A 19,429-nucleotide genomic window follows, 5' to 3' on the forward strand; every position below is an offset into this window, starting at 1 on the left:
TATCAAAATTGGAACAGTTTGCTATCCAAATATACTGAAGTTTTCACTCAAAATTCAAGATCTGATTGTTACACCACACTCATCACTGTGGTATCTGAGCACCACCATTTCCAGCCAAATTCCAGCCCCAGCTGGATTCAATGAAGAGTCACTCTGAGTCCGGGGACGCAGAGTTAACACAGGTCAGGATCATGCAGCGAGTCCTGCGCAGGCTCATGAGAAGTTTGTTGCAGAAGTTGGACTTCAGCTCCTGTTGAATGCGAAAGGGTCTTGTGGCCAAAGGACATTACTCAGGAGACTGCTAAAGCCCCAGGGCTCCGCTCCAGAGCATTCACACAGGTATGCCACCAGCTCCCTATCGTATAAAATGTCTGGCAGGGAAGTAGTGTGGGTTCTGCTGTTCCTGCAGAGGTCCTCTGAGAGAGGGGGACAGAGGAGGACAGGACACTGGTTGCCCTGTGTCCTGTGAGTGGACGTGCCCTCTGGCTTTTTTTTATCCCGAAGCGGTGTGAAGTATACTGTAAAAACAATCTCATCTCTACAGTACAGCTCTGCTCTTGCATGTGAACCAAAGTCAGGTAAGAATGGTTGGGTAATGCCCCAAAATAGGGACAAAAAGGAGATTCAGCCCTGGGTTTCAATGGCTAAAATGTCAACGTAAATGTCCTGTACTTCTCACCCCACCACAGCTCATGAATGCCACACAAGCTGTATTTTTACCTCGCCAAACCTCTCAGCCATTCTGCTTCCTGGGGCACTTGGAGTCCCAGAGCCACAGCTCCCACCAGGCGCAATGACTTTCCCTTCCCAGGCAATCTGTTTGGCCATTTACAGACCTGCAACATGGTCTGACTGATCCAGAGATATCGGAGTACTTCTAAAAACAAGATGTTTTCACCAAAACACTCTCCAATAATCAAACAAATCAAAGGGCGACTTAACTGGATCCACAAAAGCGAAATGCGTAGCTGCCAAAGAACTGCTGTTATCTCTGGCATGGCTGGGTCACTGGGACATTTCACAGAAACAAAAATGTATTTCCTGTGTAGACCCAATTAAAATACCTCCGGGGAAATGTTTCATGTGCTCTTAAGACCTGAAGCCAAAGCTACCCAACTGGCTCGTAAGGAATGAGATTACTTCCCAGGGGTGGATGGAAAGCACCGAGCACCCTCTGCTGCACTCAGTAAAATCAGGCTCAGCAGCAGCGTCTGACCTTGTAAATACCTGGCAGGAGGGTGCTCTGCCCTCCCAGCCAGAGGCAGGCTGCCTCCCACCGCCAGCAGCGCAGATAACCTTGGAGGGCACTGCAGGATTCAGCCCCTCCACGACAGGATTCTGTCCCTCCACGACAGAAGCCACTGGCCTCTCCTGATTCACACACAAGGTTTGGAGAAGACGGCACAATCTCTGCTGTAACAGGTCAGCGATACCTTTCCTCCTGGCCCTGACCAAGTTCCCTTTCCACAGCTGAGTCAGCTTTCCTTCTAAAGGAGGAGGACTTTGCCGCCCATGAACAGGTCTCTGGGGACAGATGGAGGCTGTGGGTTACTCGCTGTGCAGGTAACGAGACTTTGGTTGCTGCCTCATTCATTTTCCATCTTGATCTTTTTTTCCTCTGTTCACCCCATCATTTGTCCATGTACTTATACTGCAGGATCTGGCTGGTTTTCTTGCTGTTCTGGCTGGGGCAAGGGAGGCAGATGGCTCCCCCAGGTTGGTGAAACATGATAAAAGGATAGCGGGGAGAGGCGAGGATGAGAACTCGGTTATTCTGCTTGTAACAAGATGCACCTCTTCTCTGCCCTCCGGTCCTGCTGGCTCATCTGCTCTATATGTGCTCCCACCAGGTTTTGCAGAGAGCTGTTGCCGCTCCAGGGTTTTTTGGATGAAACTGAATAAACTCTTGCTCCAGGGAAAGTTCTTCCAACTGGAAATCACTGGTGAGTCACAAGTGGCTGCCCCGAGTACCACGTAGGCTGGGGAATCACCTAAGTGATCACAGTGTCTGTGATCTGGATGCTGCTGCCAGCCGCGTGACAGTTGGTAACTGACCCCAAAGAACTTGCAGAACATTCTTGCCTCTCACACCTCAATTTGGCCAATACTCCTACCGATGAGTAAGGCTTGCATCTACAGCCACAGTCCCCTTTGCCCCTTACAACTAACATGCTGGGGAAAGGAGCAAGGATGGCCTGAGGAGGAAGGACTGACATTCGGCTTTCCTTCTGTCCTCTGCTGAGCCCTTACAGATGTTGAGCAAGGAAAACAAAGGCGACATTGCAGCTTGGATATGTCCTGGACAGCACAAATCACAACAGCAGTGTAGGCTGGGTAACACCCGGAAAACACACACTCTGTGAGGATTTATTTTTAATTTCCTTTTTATTTAACACCACAATGGCAGTTAAATACCCTATTTCTGCTTGAACAAAGGGTTTCCATTTTGCTGAGGAAAACAAAAAACTACTTCACCAAAATGAAAACCAGAAAATGTCCACATCAGATTGCAAAAAATATGTGATTTTACCCCAACCAGATTTCTTTCTGTTGAGATCAGTCCACTTTTTCTGGGTTTTGGGTTTTTTCAATTGATTTGGAGGCAGAACTGAAAAAGTCAAGCACAGCAAGGGTGTGAGGAGAAGTGATAGCATTTACAAGAGCAACTGATATCGCTGGAAAAAACAAACGAGCCTTCAGGCACAAAAAGGTTGTTTGTTTCTTCCAGCTCTATCAGATGGTCTCATAAAAGCTATTCCCTCTTCTTCCAAAATTCTTCTCACTTATCTCCTTAGTCTATCCTGGCTGCAAGAATACATCTACTGAAACAGCAGTTATTAGTACCGTTCAACATATAAAGATGACAGACGAATCTGGACATTACAATGGCAGCTAGTTAAACCCTATCTATTTGTACAGATTCTTGTTTCTAACCCAAGACTAAAATAGTTTCTTAATCAGAGGGCAGATAATTGACAAAATATGATTTTATTAACTCTACCAGCATCAAGAGTTGAGTGCAGCCAGCTCCCATCATGCCTGTAACTTGGCTCCCCCATAAGCTGAACAGCACGCAGTGCCTTGCTGAGCAGAGACGAGCAGCAAACTTGACCAATCGGTAGAAGTGCTCATCCATAAAATCGATCTGTGATTGCATCCTTTGACCAGAGTGAGCAGCAGATTATCACAACTTGAGGATTTTTAGAAATGGATGGGCTTAACAGCCCATAATTCTTTTCTAGAGAGTAAAATCAAGAAGGGAGAAATGTATGTGATGCCACAGAGAAACTCTCTGTCATAGTACTTCAAGGCAGCAGTGGCACAGCTTCTGGACACAAAGAAATGGGCATTAAAGTAAGCATAATGTAGGTGAGCTTGAGACATGCCAGGCTGTCTCATGCACTCTAACACGTATCAGCACAGCTTTGCCAGCTTCTTAACAGCACACGTTACTGGAGAGGACCCAACCCAAGTGGACCTCTTCTCAGAGGAGAGTTGCATGAGGGGACCTCAGCACCGCTCTGCCCTGTGACTTGCCCTGAGGTTTCCATCCCACACGTCATTCCCATTCTCTGTAGATCCTTATGCTGGCCCCGTTCTGCTGGATGAGAAACTAGCATCTCGCTGTGGCTATGTCCTGTCAGAAGACGTGTGGGGCAACCCCATCTTCCGTGCGTCAGTACTTGGCTGTCATGTGGCCAACGAGGTAAGACTGAGAGATGGGCTTGAAAACAACTCAGCACATCCTCTCCAAAAAGGCAAGATGGAGGTGTTATATGGCATTCTAATGGCATGCTTTGAGAACTCCAGAAATAGTGAACTCAAGGACTTAGTGTTGATGGTGTGTAGAAATGAACAGGCAATGGCTCTCCAGTACGAGGTTTGTTCAGTGTGACTGACATGGGATTTCCTCTCTCCATGAAATGACACTTAGCCTAATGCTGCTGACTAGCTGCCAGTTCTCAAGCATATCCGTGTAGCTGCTGATTTGCCAGAGAGTTTCTTGAAAGCCTCTCTGGAAAGAAGTAGGCATCTGCTTGAAAAAAGCAACATTTGCAGTGTGATTCTGGCAGATCATTTCCTGGCTTAATTTGTGTGGTAATGTGCCTGTTAACACATGCCTAGGAGTGTAGATCACACACATCTATTAGACCCAGATTTGTCTCATGTAACTTTAGCCATCTAAAAGATAATGTCTAGCCTAAACTAGTTGATTACGCTTCCACAATAGTCAATGGAGAGAAACAGGCATCTCCGGAAGGTGATTCACCCCTTCCTAAAACATGTGTAAAAGTGTAGCCTGGATTTCTAATTTTTAAACATTAGTTGAGATGAAATGTACCTAGAAACAGAACATATCAGAGTTGAAAATTCATTGCTTGTCCATGTTTAGTCTGGTTGGTTCTGGAAGCCCCACAGAAAAAATAAGGTAAAATTCTCTGGGCAGAGGTTATGCTAACAAGAACGGGGGGTGTACAGCGTGCTGTGCAATGACCAGGATTTCCAGACTTGAAATTTCTCTGGAAAGGTTTTGCCTTCTTCTGTAGAAAAACAGACATCCATGTCAGATAGAAGCACAGTACTTGGCTCCCGGAGAGCTGAAGGACCAAAAGGAGCGCTTATTGAAGCTGGTCAAGATAGACAATAAACAGCATTTGTAAAACAGATCTGAAATACCTACATCAAACTAAAAGCTCCAGTACTTTCTCTCCATGAGGAGGCACATAGCAGTCATGAACGAGAGGAACGTGAACCACATGGTGAGATTGGGCAGACCTTCCCCCGACTAGCTGCTCCTTAATACTGTGGCAAGAACAGTGCTGAGATGTGATCTGAGGCAAAGGCTGTAAGTACTGAGGCAACATCTCAGGCTCTGAAAGCCCCGGCACACAAACCACTTAAGACAGAGTGGTCTGCTGGAGGAACTGTCATTACAGCTCTCAATCTGTTCTTGTCTCTATGCAACACTCTCAGAAACAGGATGCTGGGCTGGGCGGTCCCATGCAGCCGTTCCTGGGACCTTCCACACTACCTGCCGAATCGCCTGCTTCTCTCCCCAGGCAGATGAGCTGTTTTCACTGACTGTGAACATCAAGGTCTCCTCATTTGCAAGCATGAGGGCAGCTGTGACCTACACCTACCCTATGTACTGCTCCTATTCTTCCTGGGCTTCAAGAGAAATTGTGTGTGAAGAAAACTACATGGAGGTAAAAGCTTTCCCACTGCAAGCTCCCTGCCAGGCACAGCAACCTCCACAAATTCCTGCCAGAAGTTGAATTTACACTATGTACCATGCGTAACAGTGACCTGCTGATATTCGGCAGAAGGTTTAACTGTAGGTGCTTATTAGTAACACATTTACATGTCATGGGTATTTCAAATGCAGTGAAATTCAGTTAACTGCACAGATGATATAAGTCAAGCCACTGCAACAAAATCGGAAACCAGGCAGGCCAGCCTGAGTACCTCTACGTTATGAAGTGCTGCAGCATCTGTCAGAACGTCATCCTTATATTTGAAATAACAAATCCTAGAGCTTGCAGAGCGGCACCCCTGCTGCGTCATGCAACTCGCAGGGCATCATTGTGAGACAGAACACGGGGATCCTGCATTTTCAGGTGTTCAGCCTGTGGGGGAAGAGGGAAACAGTCCTTTTAAAGCCAATAGCCTGCTTCCCTGTACACTGGTGGAGACACCCTGATGCCCCTGAAAGTGTCCAGAGCGGGATCTAGTTTACAACTTACCAGATATGAAACAGGACTTTTGATTTACCTGGTTATACACAAAGTATTCCCTCCCTGTACATGCACCACCACAAATGCTATGGCTTTAACTTTCATTTTAAGGCTACTGAAATCGCCACCATCAAGAACCTCTTCAGAAACAGTTTAATTACTTCCAGTAAATATAAATTGCTAAATCCTGACAGAGACTGGAGCAGAAATCTGCAAGCCCTCTCTCTGCTCCCCATGCTTGTAATAATGTTGAAAATTTGTTGTCTCCCAAAGAATCTCCTCTGTGTCCCCAGGTGTCAGTGAAGACCGATGTCCCTGCAGTTTCCAATGACTACACCGTAGCGTGGATGTCAGCACTGCCAGAGGTATGACGGGGAGTCTTTCCTAACAGTTCCTAGCCTGCTTCTTCTCACTAGTCTCACGAGTCATTTGTGGGGCACAGCTCCATCTCTGTCAAAAAAAAGGGAGATGGCAAAGACGCCATCAAGCGCTGAAAAATCCCTCAAGTTTTCTTAGAGCTCTAGACTGCAAGCAGACATTTAGGTGGGAGAACAGAGCCGTATGCTTGTTACATTAGTGAAAACTGAGTTCAAGACAAAGGTAGGCGGTTCTTCGCACAATGGGTAGTGCATCTATCAAACTCCTTGCCAAAAGGTGTTGTGGCTGCTGAAAGCTTGCTTGATCTGAAGGAGAGTCTGGAAAAGTTGACTGACGAGAAATCCAGTAAGACATACAAAATACAAAGAAGCTACAGATAGCTCAGGAGTCGCTGAGCTGAAAATTATTTGAGGCTGGAAAGTATTAGGGGGGAATATATATGCTTGTCTGCTTTTTCTCATGTCTTGCTCCTTGTGCCCAATTTTTCTTTCGACTATCCTCCCATACGGTGATCATTTCAGGAGACTCTGTTCTAGACCAGTACAGACATTTCTCTCTTCTTATCTTTGACTCAGTACAGTTACATACTATAAAAGGTAGTCTGTCATTTGGCCTCGGGACCGCTCCAGCAATCGACAGACATGAAGGCAATCATTTTGTTAACAGCACAGGCATTTAGTCCAATGGGATTTGTCCAAGGCCACCAGTCTAAGTTTCTTCCAGGGCTGCTATAAAACTATCTCTAAAAGTGCCTTAAAGAGCTACAGAATTCCTTCTCTTTATATACATCAAGGGTATTTCTTGCCTGGGGTGAACTAGTAGTGTACAGTGCCACTCCGGTTACTCCAGCTTCTAACAGGAAAACTGGTGCTACAACTAGTTTCTTAAGAGACTTTGGTAGACTTAGATCTGATGCAGCTCATTTCTCTCTTGCAGACTCAAAATGTTGCATACCAGCTATGGCAACTGATGTTTGTTTCTCCATCAGGGAGAAAGAGAATAACGGTAAGCGATGCAGCAAAACTGGGCTACAGCTTCAATAACACGCTGTCGCGAGTGTACCTCCGCGCGCCCTATCACAGCAACGAGTCTGACGTCAGCGCGGTGAGTTGTTGCTCTCAATCGGACACAAAACTGTGCTGTTTCCACCGCCTCTCTAGAACATCAGTCTTCTTTTTCTGCCTGCATCCCAACAGGTCAGTGGTGTAAATATGAACATGGTCACTTCCACTTCCATGTACAGGCAGCGGTGGCTGCTTTTGCTGATTGACACAACTGTCTCCTGTCCTGTTGGTAAGGATTTCTTCCTTGCTCACCAAAAATAACCGCCTAAGGAGTAGAAAACACAGTGTCCCCATTTCCCTGTGACCTAGTCTGTAAGAGAAGAGGTTTACAAGCTGCCCGCAGAGCAACGTGAGCTAAGAGTCGATGGCTTTAGTCCCTGCTGTGACGCTACATTACTTGGGTTCCCAGTGCAGTGTCGTGCCTTGTCGGTGGTTTCTCAAACTCCCACATTAGATGCAGGGAACTGGAGACAAGTAAAACTGCTGCACAAGGGCCAGGGAGCCTGTCCTAGACTCATCTCACAGCCTTGGCTCTCCCCTGTCACATAATTCCACACAGGGGATGCAGTTGTGCATTCTTGGGACTCACCTAGTCCTTTTCTCTGGAGAGGCAGAACTAGCCTGGCTTTTTGCAGAACAGTGCTGGCTGCACCTTCTGCCTTTCATAGATCAGTGTTAATTTGAACAACTGGTGAGGAAGCAGGAGGTTTTAAGTCCTTGTGATCTCAAAGACAGTATTTCAAGGTGCAGGTCCAAACAGGGGTTCTGTGCCCCACTGCTTTTGCCAATAAGGCAACACTCCTGGGATCAGAAGGACAACAGAACAGCTATCTGGGAACACGACCGTCAGTGCTTCCGAATAAATTAATTAGTCACCTGAAACTGGTGATTCAAGTCTACTTTGAGCACCAGGGTTTCTGGGACAAAACAGCCATCAGTTGGCAAATATCCTACCAGATGTTTCATTAGCGCAAGCAGCAGAGGTACCCTGGTGAAAAGCAGCCAGGGAGAGGCAGCCATTGCAGAGTGCGGACTCACTCCCTGCTAACTCCAGTCACATGATCTTCTGGAACTGTCTGCCTAACTCAACAGATGGCATCAGTTTCACTGATACTACGCTAACATGGACTGTGCCAAGTGTTATCCCCACATTAGTGGTTCAAGAATCCACCTTCCTGTCTAAAAACATTTTAATGGGAGTCGATGGTCGAGTCATAGTAAACCCGGAGGATAAGAACTACTTACTGGAGCACAACAAGACACACATCAGAATAACCATCCCTATTGGAGCAGAAGGAGGCAAGCTAAAGGTTAGTACAAACCTGGACACACTAACCCATTTGAGGGCCTGCACCATGGAAGATGTTTCTAAATCACGATCATTCCAAATCATTCCAAATAGGGATTGACTGCTGCTTAAAATACTTAGATACAAGAAATATTTCAACACCTTGATGTTACTTCACTGTGTTTTGAAAGCACTTACTCAGAAACTAAGTATCTCTGGTTACAAAACATGATAGAAGCAAGAAATTCTTCTTTACTAATAATCTATAAACTACACTAATAAAACAAGAGTGAAGGGATTCCTGAGCACTGGAGTTCAATTCTCCGTGTTGTTACATTATGAAAGTGGTCCTGGTAAACTCCTGGCCTGAGTCAAGGAGTAATTTCCCAGACAACTTCCACGCAGACAGCATGAGTTAGCATGAGACAGGTTCCCAACATGTAGTTTGGGTGCAGCCACCTGCTTTGGACAGAGTATATTCCTTGTCAATCTATAATTCACAGGTACGGAGGCAGTGTCAAAAGAAATGTTGTATAGAACAGAATAGAATGGTTGGGGTTGGAAGAGACCTTTAAAGGTCATCTAGTTCAACCCCCCTGCCATGGGCAGGAACATCTTTGACTAGATCAGATTGCTCAAAACTCTGTCTAAGCTGGCCTTGAACACTTAGAAAGGAGCTGGCAATATTCTCACAAGGCTCTTTACCAGTTCCACTTGTAAAGATGATATTGGTGTGATTTTTGACTTATCCCCTTTGGAAGTTCACTTTTTTTGTGTATCGGTGGACACTCACATCACTGTGTATTGTAACACCAAGAGGCTTGGTCTGAAGAACTGTTGGAAGTACTGACAAACTTTCAGAGTGAAACGGGACAGAATGAGAGACATGATTGGTAGTCCAGGGATTGTAACAAAATAAATGCAGATATGGTTACTTGCTAAACTTAATGAGGACCACCCCACCCCCCCCATGCCCCCAAACCTGGTATTTCCCCTCACTACAGGAAGGTGCTGGAGCGTGCCCAGAGAAGAGCAACAAGGCTGGTGAAGGGTGTGGAGAGCAAGTCTTATGAGGAGTGGCTGAGGGAGCTGGGGCTGTTTAGTCTGGAGAAGAGGAGGCTGAGCGGAAACCTTATCACTCTCTACAACTACCTGAAAGGAGGTTGTAGTGAGGCGAGTGTTGGTCTCTTCTCCCAAGTAACTAGCAATAGGACGAGAGACAATGGCCCCAAGTTGCATCAGGGCAGGTTTAGATTAGATATTAGGAAAAGCTTCTTTAGTGAAAGACTGTTCAGGCATTGGAACAGGCTGCCCAGGGAAGTGGTAGAGTCACCATCCCTGGAGCTATTCAAAAAATGTGCGGATATGGCACTTCAGGACATGGTTTAGCAGGCATGGTGGTGCTGAGTTGACAGTTGCACTTGATGACCTTAGAGGTTTTTTCCAACCTTCTGTGATTCCTTATGGAGAATCTCAGCAGTATTTGAGCCAAACATGGACCAGACAAATGGGCCAAGCAAACAAACAAACTCCCCTAGCAAAATCCATCCCAGACTGTACTAGAATATCATTTTCCCTTTCTAGTGTAAGAATTTTAACGATATTTAGTCATTCCTTTATTGAGCTATTGAGAATTAAGACTTAATCACAAATTTTACCTCCCAGAGCTCCATATCTGGTGGTCTATATGGAGTCATTTACAGTATTGACTTGTTCTTGGAGCACACATGGACAGATGCAGATTGGCAAACCACGAAGTATACTGTCATGAAATCCATCACCACACCTTTCATGCCACAAATACCAACTGTTATCAACAGTAAGTCTTCCTCTCACTGACTTTTACCAATCTCTTGCTTTTGCTGTGTTATCCATGGCCACACATCTACATACATCAGAAAGTTCTGAACTCCTACTTCCAATTCCCTAGCCAAAGTCAAGATTGAAGGTATTATAAAAACCCCAAACCTTCAGCCTTAATGGATGTACCATTTATCACCTGTCATTATGGGATGAAATTAAAATTATAAGTTGCTGACAAAAGCATAAACATTTCTTTCACACTAACATCCAGATTTTTCCAGTGAGCACTGGCTCAAAGGTTTTATCACACTGGGGAGAAGAATTGTCTGAGGACAGTGTTCATTGATGGCATTTTCTCCCCCAAACTGCCTGCATTTGTTGTGTTGGGACCATACTGAAATCATTATGCCATCCAGTGTTGCAGAAATGTTTTTTAACGATATTTTCCAATGCATTAAGACACTAAACATCTCTGAAGCTGTCTGATATAAAAAGAAAAAGGAGCCTCTTAGCATGTATTATGATAGATTTTCCATATTCTGTGTGGCTGAACTAGATTCTAGATTTCTTTATAGGAAAGCCATTGCACAACTTAGCACACCTCTAGAAAGTTACTGAACCCACTTTCTATAAAGTTGTATGTATTTGTTGTTAATCTTCTGCAGCTTGAAGCAATTCTCATGTACTCAGAGTATTTCAGATCTGACTAGAACACAAACACTCATTAATCAGAGTCATTAAAGAGATGGCTGTTGGCTAAATTTCCTGGAACTTGAATGGGAGGCCACCCCAACCGTCTTTGTTACTTGATCCACACCAGCAATAATTTGATGTTCTCTCCCTACAGATACTCTGCCAGAGGAAAGGCTATTTAATATTGCATTTGGACACTTTCTTCCTGATGTCTCTCTGGTGGCAATCGCAATAGGAAACGTGCCATTTACCCTAAGAGAAGCACAGCACCATGGCTTTAAGATTTATGAAACTCCTTTTTCTAATAGAACAAAAGGATTTATCCTGGAAGTCTCTTTTGATGATCCATATGTTCTAAAGGAGGTAAGATACAGCAAGTCACCTCAGCAGCTGAGAACAGGAGGTAGGGCAGTGCTTTTTGAGAACGTGGTCTGGCTTTTACTAACCAACAACTGTTCCTCGACCATAAAGGTGTCAATGAGTCTGAGCTCATCTGAATTAAGATTAGAGGCTTGTATGTCCCCACCTTGCTCTCCTGAGGTCTCTGGGAAACATTCAGCATCAAGTGTGATGAGATGGTATGACATACGAGTTCCTTTAGTGTCTGTCAGCATGGCTAACGCCCAAATGCACGCCCAGCAGGAAGAGGTTTGTCAAATAGCTATTAAATGCTGTCCCCTGAAAGAGGAGTGCCTTGTAAAAATACATCAATTATTGCAATCCTGCAAACACCAGTTATGAACATCCAGTAATTCCTGAAGCTACCGTTTATGCAGAGCCATTTGACCGCAGGCACAGGCCACGCACCTTGCGAGCACATACAGACAGGCTCAGGGTATTCTAAATGTAATTTTGTTAAGCTTCAGACCATTTGTAATCTAAATATTTCTAACAAGTATAAACTCACCGAGGGAATTCAACCTTTCATTTTAGCGGAAGGATGCAGAAATGCAAGTCCTCTACCACTGTTCCGACCAAAGCATGCAGAGCTGCGATGTTATTTTCTGTCACAGGGAACAACACTGTGAACGCACAGAATCAGGACTTGTGCAAATAATTTTCAGGCTGCAGTCAAAACAAAGTTAAATTGCATTAAGGATCAAAGCAAGCCAAAACTTTTCAGCAAAGTTAAGTATTTGTTTCAGGTTGAACAGCAGGATTTACTTTGGGGGCACTTTTAGTGAGGTAAAGTAGGATATTGAGAGGGATCTCTCACAGCATCTCCTCACACCTTCTGTCTTACTGATAACTCGCTCTCCTGGGTTCAGCCCATATTCTGAGTAAAGAAGAATAAATATTTGGATCCAGATCTCCCTCTACGAGCTCTTAGGAAACACCATTGTGTTCACTTCTGTCTCCATTTTCTGAACAGGCACTACATTCTCCACATTTATGCTTGGCCGAAAAAGCTGTTGAATCCAGTCCAGATTTCTGAATAGTTTTAGGCGAACTGAAGCGATGTTTTTGGAGACTATTTGCAGGGGAGAGGAGGGTGTTGGAATAATTATTTAGCGCTGCTCAGCATATACATTCCTGTCTGTGCTAGAAGCCATTGCTACTGCAGCCTTACACATCTCTCTTTTTCAGTATGTGAATAAAAATGAAACGAAATATACCCTCCTCATTAACTACACTATAAGTGTGGGTCCGGAGATGACACTCTATTACCATTCTGCAGAGGTGGAGTGTGTGATTGCTGATATCGGTAAGCTTTCCCCTGATATTAACTGGTTTGCATCAACAGCATGGATCAGATTTTCATTGAGATCGGCGAGAAAGGCTTGACGCTGAGGATGAGAGCTTTTGGGAAAACCCCACCCTTCAATAGCTCATTATTGGTAACATAGCCAAATTGCTGCTTTTCTGATGGCAGCTCTTCTGCATACTGGCAAGACAGTCTGCCCTCGAGACACTGAGAGCAATAAAAACTAGTGTGTAGAAGAAGTTGGCTTGCAAACTCAGCGAACAAGATGCCTCATAGCTTGAACATACATCTACTGGCAAAACTTTCAGACATTGCTACAAGTTTCAGTTTGTCCTCAGTGCGATTCTGCCTCTGCGTCCAGGGCAGGACTCAAACAAATTGCTGCAAACTCCAAAGACAGCATGTCTGTAAGGAGACAATCATCCACTGAGAGCGACACTTAGCAGGTTATCGAAACACTCAGGAGGTCTGATTGGTATTTTCTCAAACTTCTTACATTTTGGATGCCACAAAGGTGACAGAGTTTCCTCACTGTCCTATTTTATCTTTTAAATAGCTCTGGGTTCAATGCAAAGAAGGCTGACCAAAAAAATGTATTTTTTACATACATAGCTCTGCCTTGCCTTTCTGAAACAGAGAGTAGTCCTGGAAGCAAGCTGGCAGGCCACCACTAAAGCACGAGGATTCCCGATCCCACCATTTGCGAGCTGCTACATCCACAACACAGCCAAAGCCCTGCAGACGATGCCAGTATGCATGTAAAAGCACTGCTGCAGTGCCAGTGCAAAATTTACCCGTGACAGAAATCCCTGCCTGGGCCAAACATCACCGCTCAAACCTTCCTTCATTGCTCACTCTTCATCCCTCCTTCTTCCCGCAGAACTACCAGAAGCAGTTGGTTACTGTGACGAAGAAAACCTGTATCTAGCCATCCCTACCTCTGGCTTGCACCAGTATTGGAACCTGTATCTTGGTAACAAGCTCCTGAACCGGCACGTTGCGCTTACCAATGGGTATCTTGCAGCTACCAATTCTACCCACCTGATCTTGCAAATACCTCTGTTTGCTGTGGGAGTTATCTATGAGGTACACGAACCATACAGCAATGCCTTCTTTAAAGCATGTAGGACTGTTTGCTCCTACAGCCACAGTCCTACGGTGACAGTTTGTAGTGCTGCAGTATTAAATGTATTGGAAAACCTCCAGAGGGGAGGACTCCAAGCCAGCGCAAGTAGGACAAGAGGTATCGGGCATGGACCCTTCTGGTAATGCCATGCATTATGTAATATGCAGTGCTAAGTTGTCTCTAAAAGATATGCACCGAGTCTTCAAAAACAAACTCCTCAGCATATTTAGTAAGATGAGGTAAAATGTCCCATCTGCGCTGAGCCAGAAACAATATTTCAATATAGCTTTTATGAAAGAAGCTCTTTTAAAGGAACATTTTGTAGAAATGTTAAGACATGGCAGGGGAAAACTGATGCTGTAATAAACATCTGAACTATTCTACAATAATCAGTTGAAATTTACCTCTGTGACAGTGACCAATTAATTTATACCAGAAAACTTCTGCCCCCATGTTGCATCAAGCTCGAGTCTTCACACTGACTTAGCTCTTTTGACTTGTTGGTATTCAAGTGGCACAAGCTAAAGAGCAGAACTTTGCGCATACGGATCACATGCCTTAACAGGAGACCTTTTCCATCACCTCCTTCACAGGAAGCGTCCTTTCAGAAAATCAAAGCAAGGTTTGATGTTGCCCTAAGGAAAGTGAGAACTATGGAGACCTTACAGATGTTCTCCGTTAGCTGCAGTTTTAATTCTTCAGCATTTATAAGTAAGTTATACAAGTGATCAATCAATAAAAAGATCTGTGATTCTTTCCTTGAGGTCATAACCAGCCCTCTGATTTTCTCAGTATGCCACCCAGATGGTACTATAACGGTATCTGCCCAAATGAAGACAGTTCCTGCCATTGATATGAGTAAAACCAAACTAAGGGACAGCTCTTGCAAGCCTAGAGAGTATGATGAAGGACATGCCTTCTTCAAGTTCCATGTCACTACCTGTGGCACATCAGCAAGGGTAAGCCCATGGCCAGAGCAGGTGCCTCTGCTGGAAGTCTGTCTCTCCTGCACTTTCTCTTTTGTTCCCCTGCCCCAGCTCCTGCGAAGATTCAATCTTTAACGAGCTTCCCATATGCACAGTTTGAAGGTGATCACATTATTTATGAAAATGAAATCTCTTATGAAAAAGAGACTCTTCCAAGACGGAGTGTACCGACAGTCACAAGAGACCCAGACTACAGGTAGGAGCTACTGCTCACTGACACTGGTACCGCTGCCAGAAAGTGAAAGCCAACACAAAAGTTATCCTTTCTCCTATTACAGATTAACAGTCTCGTGCTACTACCAAGCAAAAGAGACACTAGTGCTAGGTGCCCTCTCTAGGGATCCATCCACATCATCTCCCTTTGGCTCTGGTACGATGGTACCAAGATCAGCTATTGGAGGTAGGCAATTCTCTTCCTCCATTTCTCATGTTTTCTGTGACATTTTCAGTTGTAAGTTCCCTTGTTACGACATGCCCTGCTTCCTACTACAGAACCTCACTAATATTTCCTTTTCTGCAGTATACAGAAGGGTAAGACAAGCCCTGAATGTAGTCTCAAGAGTGTCCAAAGGTAAGTCTCCTTCTAAGAATATCAGAAAATTTCTAAATCTGCTTTAATTTAAATAAAACTAAAAAACAACAAATTCCCCTGACATTTTCTTGAGATGAATCTTTTGTGGAATTCTATGAACCCAACGTGGCAATACTCAAGCATCCTGCGGAGCCTGTGTTTCTCGAGGTGGAGCTGAAAGATGAGAGCCCCAACGCTGAGTTATACCTGGAAAGCTGCTGGGTAACTGGGTCTCTAGACTTCAACAGCACCCCAAGATGGAACGTCACTGTGGATGGGCAAGTAGTTACTGAATGACCAATGCATTCATCAGCAAAGCCCTGATTTATTCTAGATCTGTTGATCTGCTCTCTCAAACAGGTGCCCGATTAACAGCAGTGAGTATGTTGCAGAGTTCTGCCCGGTGGCTGTTAGCCCCAGAGTAAGACATCCTTCCCACTTCAAAAGGCTAGCGGTAAGGACCCTGGCACTTCGAGTGGAAAAGGTAAGATGAAGTCAAAGGCTCACCTCCCACTCATGGACCTTCTCCCCTGAGCCTCTTAAGACCATTTAAAAAAATAGCCGATTTAAACACCTCGCAGACTGAAGACCTAGCCAGCATTCAACCCAAGTAGCCTCACTGGTGTGCAGCTTTAATGTAGCTCTCTTTTCAAATCTGCTCTGCAACTCAGTTTTGAGATTTGACTAACTGGAGTAAACAAAAGAGTTTGATACGTAAATATAATTTTTATATGGTGTTTCTGACTTCTTACAGGATCAGATTCATAGCTCTTCAACTCAAAATGTCTAGAACAGAAAGGTCAACTTATATGCCATAACATCCACATGAAGTTCAGCTCTGTTGTCTCCTATCTGTCCCAGCCAGGCAGCCATCTCCTCGGATGCCAGCCCAACGGGCAGGGAAGAAGAGGCACGCGGGTTTGGCCTTAAACTTTTGAGGTTCTGTCCTCTTCTAACAAGTCTAAAAAGAGCAAAGAGGACCCAGAACAGACACCCGAGGGTGCTTTGCTCTTACTGCACCCAGCTGAGCGGACTCCAGCACATGGACTGATACACGCCATGGCAGTACCCCTGCCTGGGCAGCTTAAGTAGCCACAATTTTTTTTGACTTGGCCTTTCATAAGCAGTTCAACTCACGAATTAGCTGCAAATGAACATGATGCAATTCTGGCTTGCGCTGCTTCCTAAGTGGGCAGCTGCTTCTAGCACCAGATGGAGTTTCTGTCTAGCTTTGATACATAGCCTCACTGCAGCTCATGAGGTTTTAACTTCGCGCGTCTCAGCCTCTCAGTTACCAAACTGCTCGAGGGCTTCTTTGACACCAAATTTGAAATTCAAAGCAGGTTCAGCTAGAAGGTGCCACATGCAAGCATTCAGACAAGCCTAAGTCTAATCAGCTGTAACTTCTGCAAAAGGTGGACAAAGGACAAAACCATGCCCTGCAAAGAGGGGTTTGATGTGGACCAGGTGGTTACTTTTTTCTTTCAGATGTACGTGCACTGTTCAGCAGCAGTCTGCTCTCCTGCCAACATACCACTTGGTGGTCCCTGCAGAGCCCAGTGCAGCTCAAGCGAGGAGAGGAAGGGTAGGTGTTCAGAAGAAAAGCAGCCATTGCAAAGAAGCACTCCTGACCTGATGTTTTTAAGGGGTTTAGGACCTCTGGTTTTGCATCTGACACGCCTTGAACACGGACTGTGTAACATGACCTCTAGTTCATACTTCAATACATTAGCACTTAGTGTGCAGCACGTATGCATTTGTGAAAAACTACACAAATACATTGTGTGTCATTCTCAGCCCTCCCAGGTCACCCTTCAGCCAACCTCCAGGGCTATGTGCTAGCTGGACCAGTTTGGATTGTTGATCCAGATCTACGATGACGCATGGAAACCTAATTTGGTAAGAACACCAGGCCCTGCGTACTCACCTAGAGAGGTCACCATGCTTTGTGGCACAAGCAATGCATAGCCTGTCCTTCAAGACCTTAGAATTGTAAGTTCTGGGACAAGAAGTAGGGAAAAGACAGGGTTTGCAGTCTCCTGGTCTAAGCTCGAGCCCATAAGTGAGGGAAGGAGAGCGACCTGCCAAGCCAAACACAGGTGGCATGGCTCTGGAGATGTCAGCAGTAAAGCAGGGCTTGTTGGAGTTGGGCTGTAGCAGGCAGTTTTGGAACCAGATGTTATTTCAACAGGTTTTCACCTGGACTGCCCCCAGTCTGAAAGAAAATGATCCAAAATTTTAAAAACAAACACTAAGGCACAAATCACTACTGTATTCCAAATTCTTTTGAAGGATCCAAATTCCCCAGACTGTCAGGGCTTATCCTATAGCTTCGTGTGCCTTTGGAGGACCGGAGCTACGCAGCTGTGCGCTCCAGCCTCACTCCTCGCTTCACTGCGCATGTGTCTCCCACAGCACCCAAAGGCTCTGCCGGGCTCGCTGCTCTCTCAACGGTGCAGCCGGACACAAGAGCTACCTCTTTCAGCGACCACCAGAACTATCCTGCCCGAAGTGAGAAGACCAGACTGTGGGACTCGGGACAGCACCATAACACTGGAAAGTGCTGGGGTCTGCTTACAGGATTAGTAAATGTTGTAACCTGCTGCCTCCCTGAAGCGGCTACAAAAGAAAACTTTGCAGAAAATAACCCAAGGCTCCAAAATAACACTTCTTGTTTCTTCCAGCTGCTGAAGTATGGACTTGCAGATCACTAAAATTATTCCAGCCCTGATTATGGCTGCTTCTTGCAATATTGCGTACAGTGGCTGCCAATCCTCCCACGTGAATGTAAAGTGCAAATCTGAAATGTCAAATAAAAATACATGCAAAGTAATGTCAGCGCAGAACACCTCCTTGCTAATGTGCAACATCAACCATCCAGCATACCAACACTGGCTTCAAAGAGCCAAGCAATCTTCCACAGCCAACGCAACGGCATGCTTTTTCTTCCCATTAATGCAGATTTTTGTCTGCAACATTGCATTGACCCCAGTTTCTTGGAAACCTGTTAGCTCCTCACTTTCCTCTCACCTGCCCCCGTATGCAAAAGGCTAACTCTACAAAACGGGACGAGACGGATGCTCTGAGTAAAAAGGACAATTCACGTGGTCATTTTGTTTTCTGTCCCCACAGAAAACATTTTTTAAAAATCAGTGACAAACCAGATGCGTGAGCCCCGTAATCACCCTCCGGCTGTGCCCGCACGGTAACTGCAGGTGTGCCCGCAGCAGGAGCGGGCGTCCAACAGCAGCGAAGAGGGGGCAATCGCACCGAAGCCGGCAGTTTTGCATGGCTCCCACAGCCCGGGGGTCCCCAGGCTGGCTGGGCAGGCACGCCGAGCAGCGCACACGCGTGGCACGCTTCCCACCACGCCTGTGATGACTGCTGAAGAAATGCAGTCTTCAAGTTGTATCTACCGCAGGGCTAAGCTCTGTGACAGTGAGCGGGAGGGTCCGGGGATGCCAGGAGCCCCTCGCAGGCGCCGGGGAGATGGCTCCTCTCTGCTGTATGAGCAGTGCACTCTGCTGCCCGCAGCTCACACTGCAGAGTCAAGCGAGCTTACTGCTCCCGTGCGTTCGCCGTTTTTAATGTTAGCAGTAACTCATCAGCATAGGTCAACTTTCTGTTCATCTAAAATGCAGTTCTTTTGCAATTTGTAAACTGGAATGAAGGTTAAACAACGATGGCGAAATGCTAGCTCTTCTTTCCCCAGTGCTCACGGGACACTGGTTGCACGCAGATGAGCACCAGGTCTGGTGGTGTGTCACTAATCTTTGCTTGCTTTGCAGTTGCGCAGAGTAGATTCAGGTGAACGCGTCTGAAGCCAGTAAGATTTCCCAGATCTTTCCCTTTTGCCCTGGAAAGCCAGGAAGCGGCCCAGCAGCGCTCCACGCCCATCCACCCACCCCCTGGCAGATGGGGAGATCTTTCTCTTGCGGGTAAACTGGAAGGGAAAGGGAGGTGAGACAAATTCCCATTTCAACAGGCGTTTCAGATTCCCACACTCTCACAGACAAGCCAGAGAAATTCCACGTCCTTGGTTTCCTCCTCCTACCTTGGTTGCTGTTTGTGGCAGATATT

At 45.6% G+C, this 19,429-nt stretch overlaps 1 protein-coding gene across 3 annotated transcripts; it reads left to right on the forward strand.

The window, feature by feature from the left end:
- Nucleotides 1-211: 211 nt before the first annotated feature.
- Nucleotides 212-18,182, forward strand: LOC104332041 (uncharacterized). 3 transcript variants are annotated; one of them, XM_075414884.1, is made up of 24 exons: nucleotides 212-339; nucleotides 1,471-1,563; nucleotides 1,658-1,716; nucleotides 1,851-1,943; nucleotides 3,579-3,706; nucleotides 5,061-5,207; nucleotides 6,029-6,100; nucleotides 7,050-7,217; nucleotides 7,310-7,406; nucleotides 8,270-8,487; nucleotides 10,131-10,284; nucleotides 11,116-11,324; nucleotides 12,549-12,666; nucleotides 13,547-13,752; nucleotides 14,386-14,503; nucleotides 14,585-14,751; nucleotides 14,874-14,974; nucleotides 15,057-15,178; nucleotides 15,299-15,349; nucleotides 15,444-15,627; nucleotides 15,710-15,833; nucleotides 16,838-16,934; nucleotides 17,147-17,248; nucleotides 17,765-18,182. In XM_075414884.1, exons 2-23 carry the CDS (start codon nucleotides 1,535-1,537, stop codon nucleotides 17,227-17,229), a joined length of 2,745 nt encoding a protein of 914 aa, XP_075270999.1. In that variant the 5' UTR covers nucleotides 212-339; nucleotides 1,471-1,534; the 3' UTR covers nucleotides 17,230-17,248; nucleotides 17,765-18,182. The 3 variants fall into 3 exon arrangements, with proteins under 3 accessions (XP_075270999.1, XP_075270998.1, XP_075270997.1); XM_075414883.1 differs by lacking the exon at nucleotides 212-339 and adding an exon at nucleotides 1,027-1,422 and having other exon boundaries at nucleotides 1,494-1,563; XM_075414882.1 differs by lacking the exon at nucleotides 212-339 and adding an exon at nucleotides 1,027-1,387.
- The last annotated feature ends 1,247 nt before the right edge of the window (nucleotides 18,183-19,429 follow it).

Source organism: Opisthocomus hoazin, chromosome 2 (genome assembly GCF_030867145.1).
Source record: "Opisthocomus hoazin isolate bOpiHoa1 chromosome 2, bOpiHoa1.hap1, whole genome shotgun sequence".
Taxonomy (NCBI): Eukaryota; Metazoa; Chordata; class Aves; order Opisthocomiformes; family Opisthocomidae; genus Opisthocomus; species Opisthocomus hoazin.

Excerpts from the sequence above, each read along its gene's own strand:
- LOC104332041 (XM_075414884.1), top strand. The coding sequence starts at position 1,535 with ATGGAGGCTGTGGGTTACTCGCTGTGCAG. Across the intron at positions 14,752-14,873 it reads CCTGTGGCACATCAGCAAGG|TTTGAAGGTGATCACATTAT; the intron begins GTAAGCCCATGG and ends CCATATGCACAG. Across the intron at positions 15,179-15,298 it reads ACCAAGATCAGCTATTGGAG|TATACAGAAGGGTAAGACAA; the intron begins GTAGGCAATTCT and ends CCTTTTCTGCAG.